Genomic DNA, 25,560 nt, shown 5'->3' with positions numbered 1-25,560 from the left:
GCCCTTTGTGCCAGGCTCATGTAACACCGGCAAGACAAGCCCCTGTTCCATACAGGCCTGGTGGACCGGAGTCACGGGCAAGGCCTTCTATTACTGCTCAGAAACAAGAGCACTCCACTTGGCAGGTGCCCTCCCCCTATTATTTTGTGGATTTAGAATAATGACTTCTTTTCACATTAATAAATACTCAGAGCTGACAGCTAGCTTAATTTTGATCTATTTTATATTAAAAAATGGTAGGGAAGCTGTGATTAGCTCGGGAGCAGGTTTTCCTCCCATAAAGAAGCAAAAGTGCATTCTACTCATTCATGGTTATTTTTAAAAAGTGTCCCTTGTCAGGGAATCAAGTCTCTTTAGCTGAAGGCAAAGCAACTGCTTAATGGAGGGGAGGCTCAAGTTTTTTGAGACCCAGGGTTGGTAGTGGGGTGTAAGGCCTTGTGCCTCTGCTGTCCTCTATGGATACTGGCAAGAGGGCCGGTAGACTCTCTCTGGGGTCCTGCCTGGAGAACAGAGACCCCTGAGAGTTGCTATGTGTAGTATCTGTGTCTGTCTGAACAAGATAACCTTCCTCTTCACGGCTTTGTCCTCTGGCTATGCCATGGGCTACAGGTGCCTTGGTGTTTGCTCAGGAAACTCCCCAGCAGTCCCCTGAGGTGGGCACCATTAGGTCCCACCTGACAGATGAGGAAACCAGGGATGGTGCTGGGATTTGAAGTGGCTACGCAGTGCCACTCACTCTGCTTATGGTCTGGCTCGATTCCTCACCCTATTTAAGGGGCCTGCTCTCTTCCCAGCTCTGGGGACAAACAGCAGTTGCTCCTCCATCTCATAGCCCTTGCATTCTCATCTTGATAAAGAAACAAACCCTTCAACCAGAAGCTACTTTCAGCTTTGAAAGAGCTGGGAACCAGGTTCAGGAGCCCCAGGGGTATCCGCTCGGGCCCACCTCCTGTCCACACACATTTGCACACCATCCTATGGCCCAGGACCCCAGAGGTACCCACCCCCGAGCCCCTTTTCTTCACAGAGCCAGTGTGAGTCGAGACTCAGGGGTTTGACTGCATGAACTCGGCCCCTGTGTGAGCTCGGGTTAGCTATCAACCTCTCCGGGCCTTTGCTCAAGCCATTTCCCTCCGTAAGCAATAGCTGTAACCTCTGCCCCAGCGCTCGCTTGGGTCAGAGGCTCCCTCCGCCACGGTGTCCTTTCCGGGGCTGAGACGCCAGGTGTATACCTCAAGTACCCACCTCCTCGGGACTCCCCTTCCTGTTAGGGAAAGGCCTCTGCCCCGCAGCCCCGGGCCGCCCCTCGTCGCAGCCAGAAGCCAGTGGGTAGGTAGATTCCCCTCCCCCGCAAGGGCTCCACCTCTTCGGGTCCTGTGGGGCCTGGCGCTGGAGGGGGCGGGCAGGGACTCCCGCCCCCAGCCCCGCCCAGGACCCGCCCCCATAGCGGGACCCGGCCTGGGCCATCTGACGCTGCACTTCACGTGACGTTGGAGCTGGTTGAACATGGCGACTACCTCTGGGTGAGTGCTGCTCCAGCCCCTGGTCTTTGCCCGGCGGCGCGGAGACGGGACGTGGGCCTCCTGGTTGGACAGTGGGCGACAGCCCCCGCGGGCGTTCTGGGCGGCTGCGTGCAGCGCGCATCTTAGCTCGAGGCAGCTAGCTGAGCCCTCTGAGCCGGGACCGCGCTGTGCCCGCAGCTCCCCTCCCCACCACCCCATTGGCCCTCGGGAGGCCCCCTTCTTCCCCAGTGTGCGGTCGAGGTGGGGGGCTCGGGTCGACACGAGCATTCATGGCCACGACCCTCACATGGGAACGCGGCGGGTTGCCAGGGCGCCAGGGCCCTGGGCGCTCCAGGGAGGAGGCAGTGTTTGAGATGGGCTTGGAATCTCCTCCCCAGCCGAGCACTTCCTCACTTCCTTCAGGGCCCAAATGTCACCTCCTCAGAGAAGCCTTCCGTAAGCATCTATTCTTATTGTCACCCTTCTCACCACTTCTTTCTTGTCTTCCCATTTAGAATGTAAGGTCAGGCGTTTTTTCTGGTTCACACCTGGGTCTCACCAGTACAGTGCTTTGCACACAGTAGGTGTTTCATAAATTCTGCATTAGGAATGAGTGAGTGGTCCTGGGGGGGGATGCATAGACAGATGGGGTCACTGAAGCATTGGAGATTGTGTCCCAGATGAGGGAACATTTGAGCAAAGGTTAGATTGTTCTGGGGACAGGAGAGAGGGGTGTGTCTCCATGCTGGAGGGTGTGGTGCCCCAGATGGCTTCTTCAGACTTTGTCCTGAGGGCCTGGAACCCTTCGAGGGTTTTAATCTGCTCAGATCTGCTTTTTAGATGATAATTGTCTTGGGGTGTGTGTGAGTTCAGGGGGAGGGTAAACTCTGGGGACAGCAGGTGGGCCTGGTGATGCTGGGGCTAGGAGGGGCAGTGGTAGGAGTGGGAGACCAGATGCTAGGGCTGGGAACTGAGATCAGAATGAAGGAACTGGTAGACTGAATGCATCTTTCTTTTTGGGAGGTGGGGAGAATGAAAATAGAAAATGGCCCCTCCATTGGCCCTCAGTGTTGGAAGAGCTTAGGACGTACAGATCAAACATTTAGTGGCTTCTGCTGTATTCCAGGAACAGTACTGAGCCCACCCTTAGGTGTTTACAGGCCACTGGGGCAGATGGACACACGGGATGCTGCCATCCATCTACCTGTCTCTAGTCTAGGTATGTGTCATGGAGGGGTGTAGATCCGAGCTAAGGGGAGAGTTGGGGTAGGCTTCACCCCTCAGGCAGAGAACTGTGCATGCAGTCTCAGAGTGTCAAGGGAACCAAGGTCAGATCCTTGAACCCAGCCAGTAACCGTGTCTTAAAGAGTAGAGTGAGCAGCAGGGGTAGGCCAATATCTGGATGTGGATCCATTACCCTGATATCTGGGCTGGCCAGGTGGTCCATGCTGGTCTGAGGCTTGCTGTTTTCTGGAAGGATGCAGAGGAGCCAGGCTGGTGATTAGATGGGGGTGAGCCTGGAACTGGCTGAATCCAAGAAGGAGGGATCATATAGCAAAGCTGATTCTCCGGGCTATGGGATGGTATGGGCAAGGCGGTAAAAGGCAAAACAGAGTGACAGATGTCTAGGACGGATGTGCTTCTGGAGGGAGACCTGAGCTTGGCGAGTGCAGGGAGTTTCCAGAGCTTGACAGGGCCTGCTTGGCAAGAGCGATTCCAAGCTGGTATGGGGCTGCCCTGCTGGACCCTGAGCCTGAGGTCAAACCCCACCATCTTCCTAAAGGGAAGGAAGTTTTCAGTGTGTTTCCAGCAAAGCTCAGTGCCCAGCTGCACATATGGGACAGGTCAGTCAGTCATAATGAGGCACCACACCATCAAGTCATGGCCACGGGCTCCTTGGAAGTCCGATTTGGTGGCTTACAGAGTCCTACTAGAGCCTGGGCCAGGGGAGGCCGTGAGAGTCCCGGATAACTGGGGTATGCTTTATGTGATTTTGGAAGCAGTGCAAGCCCTGAGCTAGCATGTCAGATTCAACTAGAAACTTGAAATGTCCTCTGGGGCATGTGTCAGGGTTTATCCTGCTCTGTGTGGACAGGGACTTCCAATCTGAGACAGAGGGTCCCACAGCCCCCAGAGGTCTGCTCTGAGGCCACCCCCCACCCCATCCTGTGGCACTCAGTGGGAGGAAGCCCTGCCTTCTCCTTGAACCATGTTTTGAGCTTTCCATGGACAGAGTTGAACCTTCTATGCTGCAGCCAGACCTTCTGCATCTGCTCCTCCACAGCTCTTTCCTTTCTTCTCTTCCTTTTGCCTATTCAACCTGGTAGCCCTGGAGTGTCCTTGTTCTCTGACATAATTGTTCACATCCTTGCAGGCCCAACTCAGATGGTTCCTGTCCTAGAAGCCTTTCCTGATATCCCCCTCCCCCATCCCTGACCCCCAGTAAAGACTACCAGCTCAGAGCTCCAGAGAGTCCCAGTTTTTTCTGCTGGCAGGATGCTTTCTCATGTCTGCATGCCTGCTAATCGTGGTTGGGGGAGGGCTTGCTGCCCTTCATGCCTCTGCTGGCATCCTTGGAGCCCAGGGATCGGTTCAATTTGTATCTCCAGGGCCACGTGGCCACCTTGTGATTAGTGCTGAGTGACATGTTGCTGAATGAAGAAAAGGGGGATTTATGTTAAATTTGTTCAACATGCCCTCCCGCTTTCCAGGAAGCTCTCCAAAATTGAGGAAAGGAGTTGTGGGTGAGAGGGGACAGAATTTTGAGTAGGATGAAGAACTATCTTTACTTCTTTAACTGAGTGGCTCCCAGGGAGCTGCTGCCCAGAAAGCCTTTGTCCAGAGAAAAGTGGCAGGTGAGCTGCCCTGGGTGTGTACCTGTTGGGTCATAGGTCACACTGGAGTCAGCGTTCTTCTAGAAAGTGTCTGGAGGAGTCAGGTTGTGGATCAAAGCTCATCCCCACCCCAATATGAACTTTGTGCTCCTGGGGAAGGGGCATCAGGCTGACCCTGGGGCCTAGGGTACGAGTGGGTTGGTGGGAGGACTTGGCCTGGTCCAGACTCCACACAGCCCTTTCTTGGTCTCTGTGCTTAGACAACCCTCTAACCCTCCTCTGGAGAGAGTGAGACAGGGTGAGAGCTATTAACCAGCCTCTGAGAGGCCCCTCCAGCCCTGGTGAGCAGGCTGGCCTCAGCTGGTAGGCTTGGTGCCCAGCCTGAGCTGGAGGCTGAGGCTGAGGAAATAGACTGACCCTTGGGAGTGTGGTCCCATCCAGAAGTGGCCTCTCATTCTAGGACAGGAATCTTGTCCTCAGCTGTGCCATGGACTGCGTGGGCTTCAGTGAGACCTTTGCACCCTTCTCAGCATGATGTTTTTAAAATGCATCAAATAAAATACAGAGGGTTACAGGGAAAACCAGTTACATTGAAATACAGTTATCAAAATGTTAAAGAAATAAGTTTGTGGTATAATAATATATACTTCTTTATTAACACATTAAGTAATAAAAACCACAGGTCTAATAACCACCTTAAGTTTAAAATAGTTAGAGCAAAAGTGATATTTTGAGATACTGTGACATCAGTGATGTGATGTGAAAATATCTGTGACTTTTATAAGAGATTTTATTTATTTTTAGAGAAAGGAGAAGGGAGGGAGGAAGAGAGAGAAAGAAACTTCAATTTGCATGTGCAAGAGAAACATTGATCAGTTACCTCTCTCACACACTCCCAACTGGGGACCTGGCCTAAAACCCAGGCATGTGCCCCGACCAGGAATCGAACCAGCAACCTTTTGATTTGCAGTACAACGCTCAGCCCACTGAGCCACACCAGTCAGGGCTAAACTACCTGTGAGTTTTGTTTGTGACAGTCACACACTGCTGATGCTGTTGTGGTTAGTTGTTTACATTAATAATTGAAGAAAATTTGAATGAGGTGTTAGAAAAAATAAACATAATTTTTTCCTCCATCCAAGTAGATGGAGTCCCTAAATTCTATGTGTGAATCCTCGGAGGGCCCTGGGCCTTGGGTGAGAACCCCACAGGCAGGTAGCCATTGAAGGCAAAGGAGGAGGTGGCTCAGTACCTGCTTGGGAGGATGGGGACAATTTGAGGGTTTTGGTTACAGAGGCAGCAGGATCACCCCTTGCCTGGCGGCTGCCCCACTCCTAGTCACTGGCAGCTTCCTGGGACCTGGCTGTCAGTCAGCAGCGGGGGGCGGGGGGGTGGGCGGTGGCCGGCTGGCCCATAGGGGCCAGAGCTTATTCTGTGGGACTGTTTGATGCCCAGGAGCTGCAGTCTGCCAGTCCCTGATGTCTCCCCTGGGCACTGTCTGCACCCTCGGCTGCCTGCAGGAAAGCAGGCCTCTGCTGGGACTTCGGGATGACCTGGCTTTTGCCTTTTAAATTTCGGTGCCGGTTAAAAGTTCTAGCAGAAACCAGTTGGAGATGTTTTATTAATGCTGCTTCTGCTGAACTTGCAGAGAGAAGTCACCTACGTTGGCTCTGGGCCCAACATTCTCTCAGGGTGTGGCTTGGTTTATGCCACAAGAAATCAAAGGGCATGTCTCTATGAACCTTGATAATGGGAGTGCCCTGCAGTAATGAATGACTGCAGCTCAGTAGCCTGCCTGGTGGCTCAGGCCGGGCTACTGTTCTCTGAGTCCCATGGGACCAGGCAGTATTTATTGTAGATATCCTGTGGTAGCAGCTGACACTCACAGAGAGGTGCCTTATCAAGTTTGCTGTCTTGACCTGGGCTGCTTGGTTGCTGGGTCAGAAGGCCACAGTCTAGGTGCCCTGGGGGATTTAGGCCTTTTAGAAGGTTCCAGACCAGAGGAAGCCCAGCCGTTCTGAGAGCCTTCCAGGTGGGGGGTGTTGACAGACTCCATGGGTGGGGCGGAGCAGGCACCTGGTGTGTTTGAGGTGGAAGGCTGGGCAGAGGGGCCAGGAGTGGCCAGGGATGAGGTGGGTAGCGCTAGGCTCTGCATGCTGGGGTCGGGCATTTTCAGCCGGTTGTGCTGTTGAGGCCTTTCGGATCTGGACCCTTTGGCCAGGGCCGTCTGTAGCAGTGCCTCAGTGCCATTCCCTCTGTGCTGTTGGGGAGCCTGTAAAGACGAGGTTCTTCCCTGTTTCCACCCCACTCCATGGGCTTTGCTGAGTGAGGGAAAAGAGTTGGGGGGTGCCCATGGGGGACACTGCAGGGATGCTGGCGGCTGCACTTTCAGTTCCTGACAGTGTGGCCAGCTGCATGTTTAGGAGCTGTCATCTCTGCCCTTTCATCCTGGTGGCCGAACCTGACAGGAAATGGCCTGACTTAGAGGGAACCCGAGCCCCATGTAACCTCTGTCATAGCAGGGTGAGTGAGGGTCCATGCTGTGGAGGGGAAGGAAGGAGAGGGAGGCTCTAGTCCCATCAGCATGTGGAGGCTGTGCATGACCCCTCCACCCATCCCGCCTGGCTGGGGCTGAGGGTTCTGTTTCCTGCCATGCTGAGGCTGATGTGACAACTTCTGATCTGCACAGCTGTGTGTGTGGCCCCACGTTGTGACAGTAGTTCACCCACAAATATTTATTGAGCATTTGCTGTGTGCCAAGCAGGGTGTCAGATCCTGGGCACAGCCATGAGCAGAGCAGACCGAGATCTCTGTCTTCATGGGGTTCACTGAGTGGAATCAGACGTCACAAATGAGCCCCAGTAAACACAGGCTGCATTTGTGGTAGCAGGGGAGTGTGTCCTTGCAGCCAGTGCCCTGGCTGAGCCCAACTCAGAGGTGACTGAAGAGAGTGCAATGCAGGGTCAGTTTATAGAGCTCTGGGCAGGTTAAAGGAATCTGGGAAGGAAGAGGGGGACAGCTGGTCAGGAACCATTAGGGCTGAGCTATGGCCCTGTGTGAAGGGACCACCAGCCATCATAGTTCCAGATTCCAGCAGGGAGGGAGCTGGGGAGTGGATGGCCTATTTTCCCCCCCTCACCTCACCTCGCCTCCTCCGGTCACCCCATTTCTGTCTCCTGCTGTGCCTCCCACTGGCTAAACCCATGTGCATGCCACAGGCATGGAGAAGCTTGCTGACAAAGTCTTCAGGCTTGCCCCGGACACAGCTAGGAGAGTGGAGGAAACCCAGCCCAGTGCCAAGTGGGGGATGGGCAGGGGAGAGGGATGCCAGGGACCATCCTGAGAAGGTGGCATTGGAGCCAAGATGTGCAGGAGTGTCCCTGCCTCTGAGGGCCCTCTGAGGTGCATGCAGAAGGTGCCATGGGCTCTGTGAGACCAGGGGCAGTGAGGGAAGGCCCCGTGTGCCTGGCTCAGCTCTCACTACACTCCCAGGAGGAGCTCCTTCTCACACACCAGCTCTGAGCTGTCCCTGTCTTCCTCAGCCTCCATGCCCACCCTACCCACTGGCCAGGGAGCAGTTGCTGAATCCACTCCCCCTCCACGCCATCCCCCCCAGGCCCACCCCACCTGCTGGGCTGTCCTTCCTTCCGGCACTTAGGCACCCAGCGTTCTTAGGTGCTGGGAAGGAGGCAAGGTCCCTGCCCTCCTGGAGCTTACATTTTACCTGGGGAGACTACAATCCAGTAAACATGTGATGTCAGGCAGTGATGCGTGCTCTAGAGAAGAATGAGGAAAGTAGGGGGGATAAGTTTTGGATGGGTTATTGGAAAAGTTTCTGGGATGAGGTGCATGTCTGCAGAGGCCTGGGGAAGTCCAGGACGTGAGCACTGGGAGAAGAGCTTTCCTCACTGGGAACAGCAGCAGCAAGGGCCCTGGAGGGGGAGTGTGCAGGTGCTTAGGGCAGAGTGGGGGCCAGCTTTTCAGCTCCCCATGGCTGGGGAGTAAGCGTGCACTGTGTCCTGAATGGACTAGAAAGCTGGAGGGCTTGAGCAGGGGAGTGCCTGCTTGGATTTGCATTTTTGGAGGGATTTGCATTTTTAAAGGGCCCCCCTGGAGAGATGCAAACCGGGCTGTGGGGGAAGCTGGGACTGGGAAAGCTGTTGAGAGTTCCCTGCAGTTGTCCTTGGGGAAGATGGGGATGAACCACAGCCATGGGGCTCCATCATGGAGGGCCAGCGGAGGAGGGAGGGAGCCTGGAGGGGCTGGGCAGGGTTTCATCAGAGTGTGGCCCTCAGTGTCCTGGGCAGCCAGAGGCCTGGTAAGCGCGGCAGTGCAGGGAGGGGATGGGCCAAGACCTGATGAAGTGGATTGAGGACAGAGTGGGTGGCCAGGACGTGGGGATGTTGGGCTTAGGTGACTCTTCAGAGGATATTTACTGCAAAGGGGAGAGAGACCTAGGCTGCTGGGGGCATGGGAGTCAAGGGAAGTGTTTTTATTTATTTTCAAGACAGGTGAGGTTCCTGTGTGTCTGGGTGCTGGGAATGCTCCTGAGAGGGGAAAATTGCTGCTAGAGCAACCTAGGGAATAGGCATGGGGTGGGTAGGCCACGCCCAGGTGGAGGAGAAGCCTCAGGTGGGGGCAGCCATGAGAGTAGGTGCTGGTGGGATAAGCTGTCTTTCTCAGTGAAAAGGGAAGCCAGTGCGGGCCTGGGGGTGGAGGTAGACACCCATCTGCTCCGCCCAGCCTGGCTCTGCCCAGCTTCCCAGGAGGCCTCAGCAGCTCATCCCTTGCTGGCTGCTCTCTTCAAGGTCAGCACCCCTAGGGCTGCCACTCCCAGGCCCCTCTTGCCAGGGCTCCCCTTGGTCATTCCGAATATACTCCTGGGCTCAGCTCAGGGCCTGGCTCTGGGTGTGGGGTGTGTGTGTGGGTGTGTGTGTAAGATCCTTGAGGGCTGCAGTTGAGTGAGTACATCTTTAAATGATTGCAGACTTTCCCTCCATGTGCCTGACATGTCCTCTGTGACAGACCCCGCTGTCCCTCTCCCCCCTCATGGTCCATTGCTCAGGGACAGCAGGGGAGGCTGTGTCTGACAAGACCCTGTGGTCCTGGGGAGGCCTGGGGAGGAGCCTCACGCTAATGGGGGTCCCATTGCAGGGTTGGCCCTTTTGTCACCTCTGATCACAGATCGTGGATGTGCTTGGCGGTGCTAACAGAGGTCCATGTGGCGGTGTGTGCACTTGTCTTTGCAGACCATGGTTTTGGCTGGGGAACGAAACCCTGAAGGTGCCACTGGCCCTCTTCGCACTGAACAGGCGGCGCCTGTGTGAGCGTCTGCGAAAGAACCCGGCCGTGCAGGCAGGCTCTGTCGTGCTGCTGCAGGGTGGGGAGGAGACGCAGCGCTACTGCACCGACACTGGGGTCCTCTTCCGCCAGGTGAGCCCACCCCTGCAGCTTCCCGATCTCCCGTGGCCATCTGCCCCTCTCTAGCATCCAGCCTCGTGGGCCTTGGGCAGCTTTGTTTCCTGAGGGATCCCGAGAGGTTCTCTGAAGGCAGGCCTGGGCCTGGGCACCCAGGAAGCTGCCTTTGCTCAGCTCTTGGGTCAGAGTATAGCGGGATAATACGCCTAAGGAAGGAAGCAGGCAAAACTTCATGGAGGAGGCAGCATTTGGCATGATCCCTGAAGGCCAGGGTGCATTTTGACAGGGGGTGGGTGTTCTAGGTTGGGGGGGTGTCTGCAGGTGTGGGTGTCAGAAGATGGGCTGGGCAGCTTTCCATGGGCTGAGAGAGGTGCAGCTGGGAGGGCTCAGCTCCTTCTGCCAGCAGCATGGGGGACTGGGGCTGCGGGGGACTGGGAGGAGATGTGTGAACAGGAGCCAGGGGCCCGGGCGTTCGTCCCAGCTTGGCCAGTGCTGACCCTGCAACCCTCACCTGGGAGGTGGTCCAGGGGCTCCTTGAGGTTCTGGAAACCTGTGAGGTAGCAGGTGGTCCAGCTGCAGGAAGACAGCCTGGAGGTGGTGGCATTGGCTGAGACTCGCTGACATAACTCAGTTCTCAGGAATGGGAGCCAGGACATTTGACAGAGGAGCTCACTGAGAAAGCCAGGGGGGGCCCTGAGCTGACCCCACTCTTGTTGGTCCTAGCATTGCACCTACTTTACAGATGAGGAAATAGAGGCTCCAAGGGTGGAGCTGGGATTAATTAGAACCCCATCTCCAGACTCCAAGTCTGGTGCTTTGTTCTCCTCCCTGCCATGCCCAGAGCTGGGGCCTGACACTGGGAATTCCAGAACCTCCCTGAGGGCAGGCAGGGCCTAGAGGACACGGCCATCCAGCATCCAGGTCAGGGAGGAGGTGGGAGAACGTGAAGGGCAGCTGAGTGTGGAGAGGAGGTGGCAAGGGTGGCCTTCCCAGCTGGACTGTGCCCCCTGCAGGGCATTGTCGGGCTAAGATCTGCTGCTGGAGGGAAAGGGAGTGCGGTGTTTTTTACTGAAAGCGCCCCTTGCTGGAAGGGTTCCCTGAGCCTGCAGGCCCCGGTTGCTAGAGACGTCGCAGTCTCAGGTTTTTCTGACTTGTCTTGATGTCTTTTGAGGTTTACATATTTTGTGATTTAAAAACTAATCTCCTAAATTCAGCCATTGACTCCCTTACTGATGTCTGCAAGTTTAATTTTAGAAGAGCTCCTCCTCCACTAGATACCTTTCTAACGATATTTTAGCTCAGTGCTTACTGCTAAACTCTGAAGTCATCAGCAGCCCCGGGGGTGGGAGAAGGAAGTAAGAAGTCCCAAAAGGAGGAATCCATTTCCGTGCAGATGTCCAGCTGGGGTGTCTAAGTCAAGGCGGCATCTTGCCTGCCTGCGGGCCTGGAGGCTGCAGGGAGATTCGGGTTGCGGAGAGGCGTGGGCAGGGCTGAACTGAACCTGTGGTGCTCATGGATACCGGTGTCCTATGTGCTCTATCAAGGGCCCAAGGGGTGTGGCCCTTGGTGGGGGTGCAGGTGGAGCTGGGGCATGTGCGTGAAACCCACGTGATCAAAGAAAACCCTGAAGGGATAGGCAGCCTGAAGCTGGAGTAGGGGGCAAGTGCTGAGGTGGAGGGCTGTGTGAGGCTGGGGGGTCAGTCTTCAAGGGCGGTGGGCCCGAAGGCAGGTGCTCGGTTGGCTGCTCCACCTCCCTCCTTGCACCTTATGTTTCTGTCCCGCTGACTAGGTAACCATGGTCCTTGTTCCCGCCACAGGAGTCCTTCTTTCACTGGGCATTCGGAGTCACTGAGCCAGGCTGCTACGGCGTGATTGATGTCGACACCGGGAAGTCCACCCTGTTTGTGCCAAGGCTTCCTGCCAGCCACGCCACCTGGATGGGAAAGTAAGGAGCAGCCTGGGTGCTGTGGCTGCGCCTGCTGCCTGCTGGCTGTCCGGGCGTGGCGGTGCAGGGCCCACTTGTGGACTGCAAGGAGGGAAAGAGTAGTGAGGGGCAGGGCTAGTGTTCAGGCTCATTGACATCCTGCTCTAGTCCAGAGCCCTGTATTCTTGGTTGGGAAGGGGTGTTACAGCCACAGCCACAGCCACACACTGTGGTCATGTTTGTGCGGAGTTACAATTTATTAATCTTGAAATTCTGGATTCCCAGCTTTGTGAAAATGCCTGAGGTTTTGGCCCCAGTGGATCAGCACTCATGCACAGCATCGGTGGGAGGTGTCCTTACCTGGGGCCCGTCTTTGTGGCCCATTACTGGATGCGTGCTTTGTGCCTGTCTCTTGGCTAAGCTCTGCAGAGCCACAGATGTATAACCTGCCTTTAGCCGGCCCACCTGTGAAGTGGGGTAGCACCGTGTGAGAAGTGTGGGACCAGAGGCCTGGGCCTTACTGAGATGCCCCTCCCCCATCACCCATGGCACCTGCCACGCCCAGGACCCTTGACCACGTCCATCTGTCTTGGGAACCATTTCTGCCTGCTCAGAGGCTCTGAGGCAGAAGCTGGACTTCACTGGGGATGCTTGAGGTGATCAGAGGATCCTGCTACATGCTTACCACCTTCCAGTGTGCCATTTCTGCCTGAAGAGTGATTATTCTGGGCTAATGTATAAACTTGCAGTCTTCACTGCCTTGTGTCCCTGAACGCTCATTACCAGGTTGGCTGACGGGTCTGTGGCTGGTTTGAATGGCAGTCACCTGGCTGCTTCAGGGACGTGCTTCCTGCACTTCCTCTGCTTCATGTGCCACCCTCCCCTACGGGCCTTCAGTGCCAACCCCATAGCCTCCTTGTGGGCCTGGCATGTCCCTCTTCCACTGTCTTGAGGTGAGAGGTTCAGCCTCATGAGCTGGTAACAGTTCTGCTCCGAGCTTGCTTGGCAGGATCCCTGGCTCTGAGCCTTTGACTTGGCTGTGAAGACTTGGCTCTAAACAGAATCGGCAGCACAACAGAAGTGGGTGGGCCTTTCCTGGCAGTGTGTTTACCTGGCTTGGCCCTGGGGAGGGAGGGCAGGGAGTGAACATGCCTGGTTCCGCTGATCTTTGGGGTAGATGGCTGGGCAGCCACTTAGATTTTGGCCTTTCAGAGGCCCCTGGGGCCGATAGCATAAATACTTCCCTGCTGTGTCATGTGCAGGTTCCCACTGGCCTCCATGCCTACAATGGGGGGGGGACATTGGAAGGTCAGCTGCCTTCTTCCCAGAGGGAGGGACAGGGCATTGGGCATGGTTGAGCAGGGCCCAGTGAGAGCCACCGGAGGCTCCACACTGCCCCAGCCCTGGGTGGGACGCAGAGGGGGACTTGGATGAGGCCTTGAGGTAGATTGTCTGCTTTGCCAGAGTGAGTCTTATACCTGCAGTGAAATCAGCCTCAGGTTTGGCTTGGGGCAGACTCTCTGTCCATTCATCTGGGCCTCTCCTCCTGCTGGCTCAGCAGATCCAGGCCAGGACACATGTGTGTTCCTGGGAAGGTGGCGCTGGCCTCACCCAGGTTTTGCCTCCACATTCTCTTGTGGCCTTTACTGGTGACCTTTATCCTGTTCCTGGCTGAATCCTTGTGATTGCCCAGTTTTAAAGAGGAAACAGGCTCAGTGTGGTGGTGTGGCCTTTGCAGGTCCTGTGGCCTGGTCTTGCTGGAAGCCTGCTTGACAGCTGAGTGTGGCCCCTCGGCAGAGCCAGTCTGGCCACTGCTGGGGGCCTCTGATCCCATTTCTGTGGAACCAACAACATGCCACTCACGAGGCACTGGTCACTGTGGAGAGGGTTACATCTGTGACACTGAAATGCGGTGGTGAGGATGCCAGGAGCAGGCAGTCTGTAATTTCCAGAAGTGGCTGCAGCATTATTTGGGGCCATTCCATATAGAGAGCTAGACTCTTCCCTCCTGCTTGACCCGGGTCAGGACCTAGTGACTGCCTTGGTGCGTCAGTGTGGCAGGGTCACCGTGTGACTTCTGAAGCTGGCCCGTAAAGTGCACTGTGTCTTCTGCCATACTGTGAGGAAGCTCAGACATGCCCATGTGGAGAACACGCACCAGAGCAGGTGACTCCCAGCCCCAGGCCTCAAGCCTTCCTGCTCAGGTCCCAGACCTAGTTGGAGCCATATCCTTCTGGGCTCTAGTCCAAGCCCTGACCTCAGAGTCCATGAAGGTGGTAAATGTTTCATACCCTTATACATGTTGGGGGGGTGGGGTGTGACAAAGCCCTGGGACAGCCTTGGTGAGGACTTTGCCGGTGAGAGCTTAGATCTGGTCTTGGTAAGAGGACTTTCCCAAATTCTTTCTGTACTCTGATGTGATCACACAACTGTAGCCTCAGCCCCTTTTGCCAGTGGCACATCCAGGAGTAGCCAGGGCCCCTGTGCCTGGGTGGCTCATGCCCCTCAGCCTCCCTGTGACCCTGTCTCCTGGTTCTGCCAGGACATGTGGATAGGGAGGGTGGTGGAAGGGACGGCCTGGGCGGGGCCTCGCCAGGAGTTTCTGTCTGGAGATGGGAAGGGGCTCTGAGCGTGTCTCCTCATCAGTGTGTCCGTTTGCTTCTTTACACAGAGCTTGCTCTTGGGAGAAGTCGGGGAGTGCCTGTCCTGCAGGGTGGGCATCCTCCAGGGTTTTGGGAGGAGAAACCTGGCCCCTGCCTCAGGGACTCCATTGTCCAGTGGGAAACGTGAGCAAATCTCACCACAGACACCCACAGGGGAGCCAAGTGGCACTTGAGTTGAGGGTTTATACCCAGAACCTGATTGGTCAGGGAATACCTGTTAGTAGTTGGCTCTTCTGAAAGGCAATCTTCAGTAATACAGGAGTCATGTTCTGCACTGTGGCCACGGCTCGTTTCCGAGCCACTGTTATGAGTTCTGCTTTGGTCCGTTCCTGCTTTGCCAAGCCAGCTGATTGTCTAGTGTGGGCATGTAGACTTGACTGACTTTTGAGGGTACAAATGGGTCTGCAGGGTGGGTCTCCCTGTCAGAAAGACTTCATGTGCACTCTGGGCCAGCAGACTGAGCATGAGTGTCCCAAGGGTCTTTGGGCTCCAGTGCAGAAAGCTCAGCCTCTGTCTTCTGCAGGCCTGGCTCTCCACTGTGGCCTTTCTCTTTTTCTGTTCTCTAGTCCTCCGGTCCTGAGCCTTGGGGAGAGAAGGCATGACTAACAGGACAGGAGCTAAGGGCTTGGTCCCTTGGAGCTGAACTTGGGAAGTGGCCGATCTGATTGTGTGAGGCTGTTTCCGGTGCTCTCATAATCAGCAGAGCCCGGGAAGAGAGAGGCTGATGGGATTACCTGACCTTTGCAATCAAAACCCACCAGACAGAACATTTGACCTTCAGCTCCTCAGCTTCCTTTTGAATCTCTATCTGATGGCTTTTGAAAATCCATCTGGCAGATAAAGTTGCCCAGGGAAACAACACTCCCTCTCCGGATCTGCCACTTCCTGCATAAACAGGCTGTCCTGGTGGCAGACGCTGAGGGACGCGTGGGCAGCCTGGTGCTGGGCCTGTTCCTCACCCCAGCCATTTTTGGGACAGGAGTGTGGTAGTTTGAACTTTGTTTTTATTTGGAGTCTGCTTACAAAAGTGTGCTGCCTTCCTGACGTGAGAGTGTTTCCCATCATTTTTGCCAGATTCAGGTTTAGTGGATAGCAGCTTTGACTGCTGGGGTGTTGAGTTCTCTGAGCAGGCAGGAAAAACACCCTGGGCAGCTTCAGCACCCACAGAGGGTGAGCAACTTTGGGCCAAGTTGGGAGACCCTCCTAGAGCCTTTGCAACTTGGTTGTGTTCTGCTCCTGTCCCTGACTGAGACCTCAGGATTAGAACTCGAGATAGGGAGCCTGGCTCAGGTGTGGAGGGAGTGGGGTGCTCCCTTACTCAGGGCACTGCCCAGGAGTGACGTGAGTGAGCTTCTCCAGGTCTGAGGCTCTGAGCTCTGCTTTTTTTGAGGTAGGAACCAATGTGTGTGTGTGTGTGTGTGTGTGTGTGTGTGTGTGTGTGTGTATGCATGTGTGGTGTGTGCATGGGGGCGGGCTGTGGGTGGGTGGGTGGTATGTATGTGTTGGGGTTATGGTTTGGTGTGTATAGTGGTGTGTTGTATGTTGTATGTGGTTTTTCACAGCCACTGCCCCCAACCCTGTATACACACTGGGGTCACGAGGATCAAGGCTGCCTCAGCCTGTCTGGAGGCCTTGCTTTTTCTCTCTCTTTAAGGCACCGATGGGATGCAGGCCTTCATGAGGAGGGCCGAGGGAATTCCTTTGGCTGTCGCTCCTGGCGGTTTGCGGGGATCCTGGTCCCGGGCAGCCTATGGCCTGGCTAGGGCTTTGCCAGGATCCCCAGTTGGGAACTTCCTCCAGGCCCCGCTGATCACAGGCCTCCTTTTGATCAGCTCTCATTCTGTAGCTGCCAGCTCTCCTGCTGCCCAGCCTCTCTGAGAAGTGCTGCTGGCCGTTCATTCACGGGAGCGGTCCCCAGGAGCAGGCACCTGTGTGGCTTTGGAGAGATCTGCTTTTCTCTGACAAGCTGGTAGAATCTTGAAAAGATTGCTGACTGCCATCCCGGAGCAAGTGAAGGGCTCTGTGTGGAGACCAGACTAAAAGGCAGCAGCGTTGTCAGCAGCTGAAGGCAGGCTTTGCTGCTGGAAATTGATGGCGACTGCTGTGATTCCACTGTTACTTATTCATTAACCGCATGCAGGTGGTCAGCTAGCCGGCCAGACCTGTGCTTGGAAACTTCATTTTCTAGAAATTGAACCATGGACGTTGATGAAATGTCTCCTTCACGCTGGAGACCCTGCACAGGTGGGGTACTCGCTCATCAGCCCTGGCCCTGGTGCTGGGAGAGGCCTCCTCTAACTTGCGTTGGGGCCCAGCTGCTTGGGGAGGCGCACAAGGGCCAGATCCCTGGATGCTGGCTCCATCTAGAGGAAACAGCCCCTTGAGTGGGGCACGCCATCCTCTCTCCTGCCAACACTATCCCTTCCGTTTGAAAGGAGAGTTTCTGGGATGGGGTCAGGTTCCCTGCCGAGCCACTCTTTTTTAGTCCATTTGCTTCTGTTTGGATCTCCCATGTGACAGGACGGGCATGAGCTGCCTGCTGGATCCCAGATTCCCACGGTGCAGGGTGCAGGCCCTCTGTGTGGCCACCACCAGCCAGCTCTGCAGGGCTCATGTGCACAGATGTGCCGCTCTTTCTCTCAACATCCCCACCAAACTGTGGCTGCCCAGCCTCCCGTCACTGGCTTGACATGGTGGCCTGGCACTCTTAGGGTGATATTTAAGTGGTTTTTCCTATAATTAGCTCTAAAACATGAAAAATAACTGCTATTCAAACTTAATTATCTCTGCCCTTTAGAAAAGAATGACGTGCAAAGTGCGAGAAAAGATGCTCACGGCTTTTCGGGTTATATTTGTCAAATGGGTATTCCTGTTGAGAACCAAGCCTCTAGCTATTTGGGTGATTTTGGCCCTTGAAGCCCAGTGTATGCTCTGGACTGTTCCAGCTGAGCTCTTGAGAAGGACAGAGGGCATTTAGTGGGGTGGCAGTGGCAGGCTCTCTCGTGGGCTGGCTGGCTCTTGGCGCTCCTTGGCTCCCATGGCAAGTGGAATGGCTTGTGGCTGGTAGGTGAAGGGTGGACGTTGAATGCACGGCCCCAGAGCCACCTGCAGATTACAACAGCCTTGAACTTCTCTTCCCTTTGCCCCCTTCCCCACCCGCCTTCCTGTGGTTCCACATAGTTATGACTTTGACCTCAGGCTGAGTGCAGAGAAATGTTCCCAGGTCTCAAGTCTTCTGGGTCTCTGCTGAGGCCTGACCACCAAGACTGTCAGGCGGGGCAGGCAGGAACAGGTGTCCTGGGGCAGGGTGGCTTGGGTGAGCTGGGAGGGTTAGGGTCCCTGTCGGAATTGGAGGTGAAAAGTCAGTGCCAAGCTAATGGCCAAGGTGCCTGCCTGTGGGGAGCATCGAGGCTGGCCTTGAAAGTAGGTCCTCAGCACTTCTTGAATCTTTTGGGAGCTTGGTTTTTATGCCTGTCACAGCTGGAGGTGATTAAGTGACTGGGGACCAGAGACAGTTTGAGGACTTGCTGAGGACACAGGGCATTCGTCCTGGAGCTAGGACTGGGGCCGGGACTGGAGCTGGGGCAGTCGGAGTGGGTATGGTTGGTGATGATGTTGATGGCACTGCCTCTTGAGCTTCTGGCATGTGCTTTTGTACATGTCTGCACCGCCAGCTCTCTGCTGAGAGTGCCACTCACCCATTAGTAGCAAAGGGTCAGCGAGCTCTCTGGTAAGCCTGGAGCCGGGGCTTATCATCAGTCCCTGTTCTGGCTGCTTTAGGCCGTGCTGGCGGAGGCACCAGGCGTTGACCATTTGACTTTGAGTCCTGTCTTCACTGCAAAAACTACTGGATTGTGCAAATGTAATTAGCAGCAGGAGCTTGGTATCATTGCCCACTTATGAGACTCCAAAAGGGAGGTAAAGCAGGGAGTTCTCAGGGGCCCTGAGCAGCCCATTGCAGCGAGACCATTGTCTCCTGGCTCAGCTTGCTGCGTGGGGCTGTGCGCGCCCTGCTGCTGGTCCCCTAGGCCCACCCATCTGTCCCAGGCTCGTGCTCTGTGCTTTGTGGCCACGGTCTGGTCTGGGATGCTTGGTTGGTAGAGAGGGAAGTGGTGCAGGGCTCAGAGAGGGGGAGGGATTCTGCTTCCTGGGCAGCGACGTCTGAGTGTTTCTCAAAGACATTGGTGTCTCAAAGGCACATGGAGCTGCCTCTTTGAGGTGGTCATCTCCAAGTCCCAAAGTGCTCTCCCTGCCCTGTCCCCTCTGAGCCTCCCCAGCACACTGAGCGGCACCTCCACCCCCTTGTCATCTGCTCACCCTTGAGAGCCCAAGAAGCATAGTCTGCAAACCATCTGCTGTTTTCCTTGGAGGCCTCTTTCGGCTCTAACACTTAATGACTAGGATACCATGTGGCCATAGGCAGGAGGGGGGTAAGTGCCCCGTGCTGATGTAGTGCCCAGGTGTGGGATATGCAGCACATCATGTGTATGCATCATTGGACTTGGCTTTCAGTACCCACCACCACACCCCCATTTGGCTAGTGCTTCTCATGGGAGCCTTGTCACAGGCTGTGACATTGACTCATCCTCTGACCAAGAGGCTGGGGGTGGGAGTGGTGCTGACTGGAACCTTGCCCAGAACAGCCGTGACCCAGAGCCCTTCGTGAGGGGGCAAGGGCTACCTGACCTCCTCTGCCCTGTGTCTGTCTGTTGTCTTCTCATTGGCTGATTTTTCAGGGCTGATGGGTAAGTTTGAATGTTTCTCATCACAGTGAGTGATACTGATATTGACTTCTTTAAAATGTTAAATCTTTAACTTTCCTTTAAAGAGGCTCTGTGGGGACCTGAGAGGCAGCTTTTTTCATGCCCCAAAGCAAGGGGTGTGCTGGCTGGCTGCCTCACTGCGTGGGCTCTCACTGGCAGTGAAGGGAGAGGGTTTGTCTGCAGCTGCTTGTCCCTGGTGGTCAGGGTCACAGACTTGAAGAAGGAGCAGAGGTCAACTGGGTAAGGTCAAGGGGGACAGGTGTGGTTCAGCAGTCACTTGGTAGCCCGGTACCTTTGCCCCTGAATCTGTGTTAGTCAGACCTACTTGGTGCCTGGTGGGATGAGCCTGGGCTTCATAACCTGTGCTTGGGTCTGGGAAGGTGGCCAAACCCTGACCCTGGCGTTCCTTGTTTTTCCCTTCGAGGATCCATCCCAAGGAGCACTTCAAGGAGAAGTATGCCATGGATGACGTCAAGTATGCAGATGAGGTCAGTAGCAGCCACCCCCTCCTCTCGGAGCGGCTTAGGGCTTCCGGTTACCCCTTTGCTCCGGATTCTCTCTCCTCCCACTGCCACAGCCTGGCTGATGGGCAGACTGCCAGATCCTCCGTGGGGCCCTCATTTGGAGAGAGCAGGTGGGAAACGTGAACCTTAGATCTCCCTGGAGACAGGCCCCTCCTTTGCCTGGGCAGCACCCCTGACTCAGTGGCAGGAAGTGCCTGGTACCTGGATTCTGGCTGCCGAGCTGCAAAGGGGAGGATATTTCCAGGAAGGTCCCACCTAAGCACCCCCTCAGGCTTGGCCTGGACCTTCTCGCGTTGGGAGGCCCTCCCCACAGGCTCACCTACTGCAGACGCTGATGTCAGAAAACCTCCAGGTTTTGAGAGGCCGTGGGGTGTGGTGGAGCTGAAGGCCCTGGTTTTAGTCCCCTTCTCCATGTGGCTGCCCAGTGGTGTTCTGTAGGCTAGGTGGCCTAGGTAGGTGTGTGACTGTCGTTCTCAGGCTTTGAATCTGTTCTGAATCCAGGCGGTGCATTGGGGCTGTCCCTTACGTTCACTGCTGACAGGGCAGGGCTGTGGCAGAGGAGCGGTGCCGCTCTGTGCTCCCGTTGTGTCCTTTGGGACCAAGGCCTCCTGACACGGCAGCCACTGCCAGGCATGCAGGGGGCTCTGCGCTGTCCTGGGTGCTGTCGCAAGTCCCGTGCTCCCTGCAGGTTTGTGCTGGGTAGAACATAAATACCAAGAAGGCAGTGCCTGGTGCTCAAGGTCCAGCTCCAGCCTGGCGGGGTCAGCTGGACGGGCCCTCCCATGCCACACTTCCCCAGACAGGTCGCCTGTGGACATTCACTAAGAGCTAGGGATGCAGTGGGGAAGCAACCATGGGAACCCGCAGACTGGAGGCCAAGCAGCTCCCCTTCCCCTGGGCAGGACACAGGCCGTGTCAGGTAACGCAGCGCTGGGTGAGAGGAAGGCTCCCTGGGATCCTGGCCAGACCCACAATGCTGCAAGGAACCAGTGTGTCTTAGCCGGGTGTTGGGGACAGACAGCTCACCTCAGTAAACACGCGTGTCAGTACGGTCCCGTGCACAGGCACAGTCCTGCTCCAGCTCTGCTGTCCTGGAATGCCAGACCCACTTCTCTGCCTGTGCAGTCCTACCCACCTCCAAGGCCCCCTGCTGACTCTGCGCCACACTGGCGCTTTTCCCCTGGCTCCTGGGACAAGTTGTGGACATGGTGGACACTGGCTGTGTTCTTCTCTGTACCCTGCCATTGACTGTCTTGCATTTGTCACAAAGGCAGAGTTCTTCCCCCCCACTCCCCCAGGCTTTGTTCTCATGCTCTCTGCATACACAGTCCCGGGGACATGTGGGCATCAGAGCTGGTTGAAGCCCAGGGCTGAAGTCAGCAGCCAGGGGCAGGGTCTGGTGAAGAAGGTGACTGCATGAGTGAATAGTCACCACAGTGTGGTGGTGCCCGGTGAGGAGGGCCTTGGTGAAGGAGTGCAGCTCACATCCACAGGGTCACGGGGGCCTATTCCTGCAGCACTTTCTGCCTGGTTGCGTTGTGGAGAGAGGGTTTGGATGGATCTTTATTTTATGTCATATGATTTCAATGTTAAGTTATTGGAGAGAGAGTCCTAGCATCGAAAGAGTCTGTTAATACACCCATGACCTATTGTATTGATCTCTTTGGATACAGGATCTCAAATAGTCTGAACATTTATTTGCATGCCCCTAACAAGGTCGTTTGCCACTTACCTTGCATTTCTAAGTGCCAGAGAGGGAGGGACCTGTTCATCCTTAGCTCTGATTTTGTTCCTGACCCTTCCCTTTGGCAGGTGTATCCCTCCTGTCTCCATGAACTGCATCTTAACATGACTGCCTTTGGTGAACTTGACCTTCCAGGTTTCCTCAGTGTGAAACCTGGAGGGGCAGTCTGGGATAGGTCCCGGGACTCAGCCCACCGAGTCAACCGAGTCAGAGCATCCCTGTGCTGCAGCCTTCCCCGCTGCAGTAAGGTGCTTTTGCTTTTATGACTGGGGGAAACTCAACCTCATTTATATTGTGTGTTCTGTGGAGAAGAAGGAGACCTGGCCTCCAAATGCTGTACAGAGGAGGTCTTGAGTGTCAGAACAGGAAAGCCTGCAATGGTAGTGTGGAATCACAGCCCCGCAGCCCAGTTCACCCTGAGTCTGTGTTTATGAAGCAGAACCTTAATGAAGGCTTCAGTGGAGTTGAGGGGACGGACTGGACTGTCTCTCAGGTCAGGTGCTTTCTGCAGGCCGTCGTCATTGTCATCACTTATCCGTCTGGTCATGACTGTTACTGCTGTGGCTCCCACTGGAAACAAGGGCTCATGCTGACAGTGAGACAGGTTCTTCACTCTGGGGTGGTGCCTTCTGGCTTCAGTAGTGGATCTCCTCGTTCCCCTCCCACAGTCCCCCCACCCTGGCCTGTCCCATAGTGGCCCACAGCTCTCACCCCATCACAGAGGAGGAGGCTGAGGCTCCATGGCATACATGAAGGGTCTCATCCATAGCCCCACAGCCAGGGAGCAGCAGAGTTGGGATGTGGCCCCAGGACCTTTGGATCCCAGAGGCCCAGCCCTTTACGCCTGCATTTGCTCTATCAGAAATGAGAGGTGCTGCTGGACATGCCTACAGAGGTGACACAGGCTGTTGAGTGCCTTTGATTCTCTGTGGCTCAAAATGGTGGCTGACAAAAATATAGACTGCTGGACAGAGGCACTAGAGGTACTAGGGCCTACTCCATCCTGAAAGGTGACAGGAAGCCTCTTATGGTGGGAAGGGGACAGTTTCACGGTTCTCAGCCCCATCTAAATTCAGGCAGCTTTGGTCATCTGTGACCAGTCATAGACGGAAAGCAGCTGACACTGTCTCCTCTGACAGAAGACAGGAAGTCCCCCAACCCCAGGCAATGGATGGTCATTTGCTATCAAGTATAAAATGCAGGGGTCTGATGTAGCAAACCTGGCTGTCTAGTTCCCTTCCCCCATAGCTGACCCTGAGTTTCACTGTTGAGTAGGCAGAGAGAATGGTGGTTCCTTTGGGAGAACCCTGAGAGGTGCTTCGAGGCATTGCTGATAAGGCGCAGGGCAAAGGCTGCATTCATAGCGGGGTAGGAGCTGGTGAGGTGGAGGGCGTGTGGTTAGCCCTTGCTCTTAATGGCTCTGGGCAGGCAGTGGGAGGCACCAGGATCACTGGCTCCAGTGCAGGCAGGATAGATGTAAGAGAACCATTGCGGCAGCCCAGAGGTGGCTGCCACTGACTCTCGGCCTCAGTGCGTCACCCTGTAGAACTGCTGGCCCAGGGTTGCTACGTACTGTGATTGTTCAGGAGTAGCTGCAGTTCCATAGTGTGATGGTCTTTCCTGAGGCTTAAGTTTTAGAAACAAATTCAAAATTTTAAATGCATTGCCAGCCACCAATATGCACCTGTTTCAGACTGCCATGAAAAATGGTTCACTCGAAAGCTTAGATTCTTACGTGGTGATGCCCAGGTCCCCGGAGCAGTGCAGGCCTTTGTGATAGCACTGGTCATGGACTGGTCGGCCCCTCTTTCTGGATCACTGTGAAGAGTGGCCTGCAGGCCTGGTTGGGGCTCTGGGCATGAGAGCATGTGATGTATCCACAGGACGCTTTTGCTCGTCACCAGGGGAGGACCCTCATCCATGGGCTCTGATGAGAGCTTCAGGTGCTGTCCACCTCCACCTGCTGGAGAGGTCGGGCTGCCTGGGAAATTGATGCGGCACTGGCCTGTGTGAGCTGGTGGGTCCCCGGTGGCCCTACTCCATGGAAATGAGACCCTGTGTTGACAGAGCCTTGCCATCCTATGTGCCCGAGCTGCCTTTCCAGCTGGCAACACATAGCCATGTCGTGTCCCCTTAATTCCTGAGGCATGGTATCAGGCTGTGTTGATGAGAGTGTAGCACTAATGGGTCTCCACGGGGAAGAGGGAAGGCAGATGGAGCTGCTAGGCTGGGGGAGGTTTGGCAGCCACAGAAGTAACCAGGACCCATTCAAGCAATAGTGATCAATAAAAGATGTGGTCCTGCCAGGACTCGCAGACGCCCAGCCTCTGTCGGGCCCCAACGCGTCTGCACGTCAGGTGGCACTGAGAGGGCTGCTCGCTCCTCCATTGCTAAGCAGCATGCCCTGAGTCGCACATTGGTTATCCTGGTCCTCTCTCCCAAGGGCAGTACCACATACCATTCGCAGGTGCCCAGTTGCTCTCAGGTTCTGCTCTCATAATTGATGGAATGCTCTGTGCTGATGAATGGAGACCCTTCGCCAATGTAACAACACACCCAGGGCCCCACATGCAGGTCTCGTTCCTTTTAATGAGCCTCCCCCTCCTCCAGGAGGGCCTGGGCAGTAGCAGGGACTTAGCCAAGCCAGTCATTTGTGCAGCAGAGGCCAAGGGACTTAGTGGCTCTCTGAGCAGTTACTGAGTCAATGAGGGGGTCTCAGGGAGTGGAGGCTCAGGCACCGCTGGTGGGAGGGTGGTTGGTTTGATCTGGGAGGGCCTTGAGCATCAGAAGCCGTGACAAAGTATATGGCTTTTCACCTAGAATTTTCACTGGGCCAGATTTCTTCGTTTTAAGGAAATAAAAACTTTAAGGACTTTATCTTAAGGAAATAAAGGCTTATGTAGATGAATGTTCACCAGAGTATTATTTATAACTGTTAATCCTAAGAAATAATTTGTGTCCAGAAGAGGAATGCATAACTTAGGCTACATCAGGTAAGAGAATGTTACACAGCCGTAGGCTCAACTCTGGGCTCTGCTTTTTTTAATGGTAAACCTGGGCAGATGATCGAACCCAGAAGGCTTTCTCATTTGTGAAGTCTGGACGTTTGCAGCGCTAACCTCTTGGGTTGTTAAACGTCTGAAGTGCCTGGCCCAGGCCGTAACCGAGGGCTCGTTGGTCACCATCCCCAGTGGTAGTGACTGGTGAACATCGTGGATTTGAAGAATATTTAATGACAGGGAATAAGTGAAGCGTGTTACTTTCTGTGATCCAAGTGTCATTACGGATCTCTGTTTTTATGTGCGGAGATAAGAGGTCTCTGGGGATGGGACTGTAGATGTATTTTATCTTTTTATGGTTTTCAGTATTTCCCAGGTTTTCTCTGTGAGCCTCTCAGTATTAAAAAGCATATATATACACACATGTCAGACTATCACAATGTGCATTTTAAATATGTGCAGTGTAGAATATGTCAACAACAGCTCAATAAAGCTGTAGGACAACAAACAACAGATCCTCCTCACTCTTGCCGGTGTCAGGGTACCGAAGAGCTTAGGGTGGGTGTGTGGGGAGCAGCAGGGGCTGCAGGGAGGTGACTCTTCTCTGCCCTGGGGGGCTCAAATACAGTGGGGGCTGCTGTAGCCACGATGCGGAGCAGACTGGGGGGTGGGGGCCAGGAGAGGAGGAAGGTGCTCCCACCGCAGTGGCTGCCCCTAGGGTTGCAGATGTCATGGCTAATGCAGCATGCTGGGCACTTGACCAATGGGGTGATACTGGTCAGTGGGGCAGTAGCGGAGGGAGGGAATCGAACCCGTCTAAGGCAGGGGCCTCAGTCCTGAGTATAAACTGATGAAGTGGCTGAGATGGGGAGAAGGCATGGTAGGCGAAGGCACCGAGAGATGAGTTTGCATGGTGCGCTCATTCAAGGAGTTGGGGTAGGAAGCAGGCAGTGCACAGGGGCGTGCGGCAAGGATGGAGAGCGGGGATGCAGGCTCAGGGACGGGGTTGCGGGGTTGGGGATGGCTGATATCCCACAGTCTAGTAATTAATGGGGGGCAGGACGGAAAGTGTCTGCCCTGGGAAGGGAGGTGTGGGGGGCCAGTGCCTAAGAGGTTGCCAGCACAGGTTTTTCAAGACAGAGTTGTCAGACAAGCAGAGGTGCTGGCCTTGGGGTGTGGGCAGGTCTGG

General features: G+C 55.2%; 1 protein-coding gene across 2 annotated transcripts in view; it reads left to right on the top strand.

The window, feature by feature from the left end:
• Nucleotides 1–1,438: 1,438 nt before the first annotated feature.
• PEPD (peptidase D) overlaps nucleotides 1,439–25,560 on the top strand; it is a 109,446-nt gene continuing 85,324 nt past the window's right edge. For both annotated transcript variants that reach the window (XM_090260947.1, XM_090260948.1), the window contains exons 1-4: nucleotides 1,439–1,523; nucleotides 9,586–9,769; nucleotides 11,572–11,699; nucleotides 19,529–19,592. In XM_090260947.1, coding sequence (XP_090117073.1) covers nucleotides 1,507–1,523; nucleotides 9,586–9,769; nucleotides 11,572–11,699; nucleotides 19,529–19,592 — 393 coding nt within the window. In that variant the 5' untranslated portion in view covers nucleotides 1,439–1,506. The remainder of the gene's footprint in view (nucleotides 1,524–9,585; nucleotides 9,770–11,571; nucleotides 11,700–19,528; nucleotides 19,593–25,560) is intronic.

The sequence above is a fragment of the Furipterus horrens genome, unplaced genomic scaffold (genome assembly GCF_987537825.1).
Source record: "Furipterus horrens unplaced genomic scaffold, mFurHor1.1.pri manual_scaffold_13, whole genome shotgun sequence".
NCBI classification, from domain to species: Eukaryota; Metazoa; Chordata; class Mammalia; order Chiroptera; family Furipteridae; genus Furipterus; species Furipterus horrens.
This window is presented reverse-complemented; position numbering and strand designations above follow the sequence as displayed.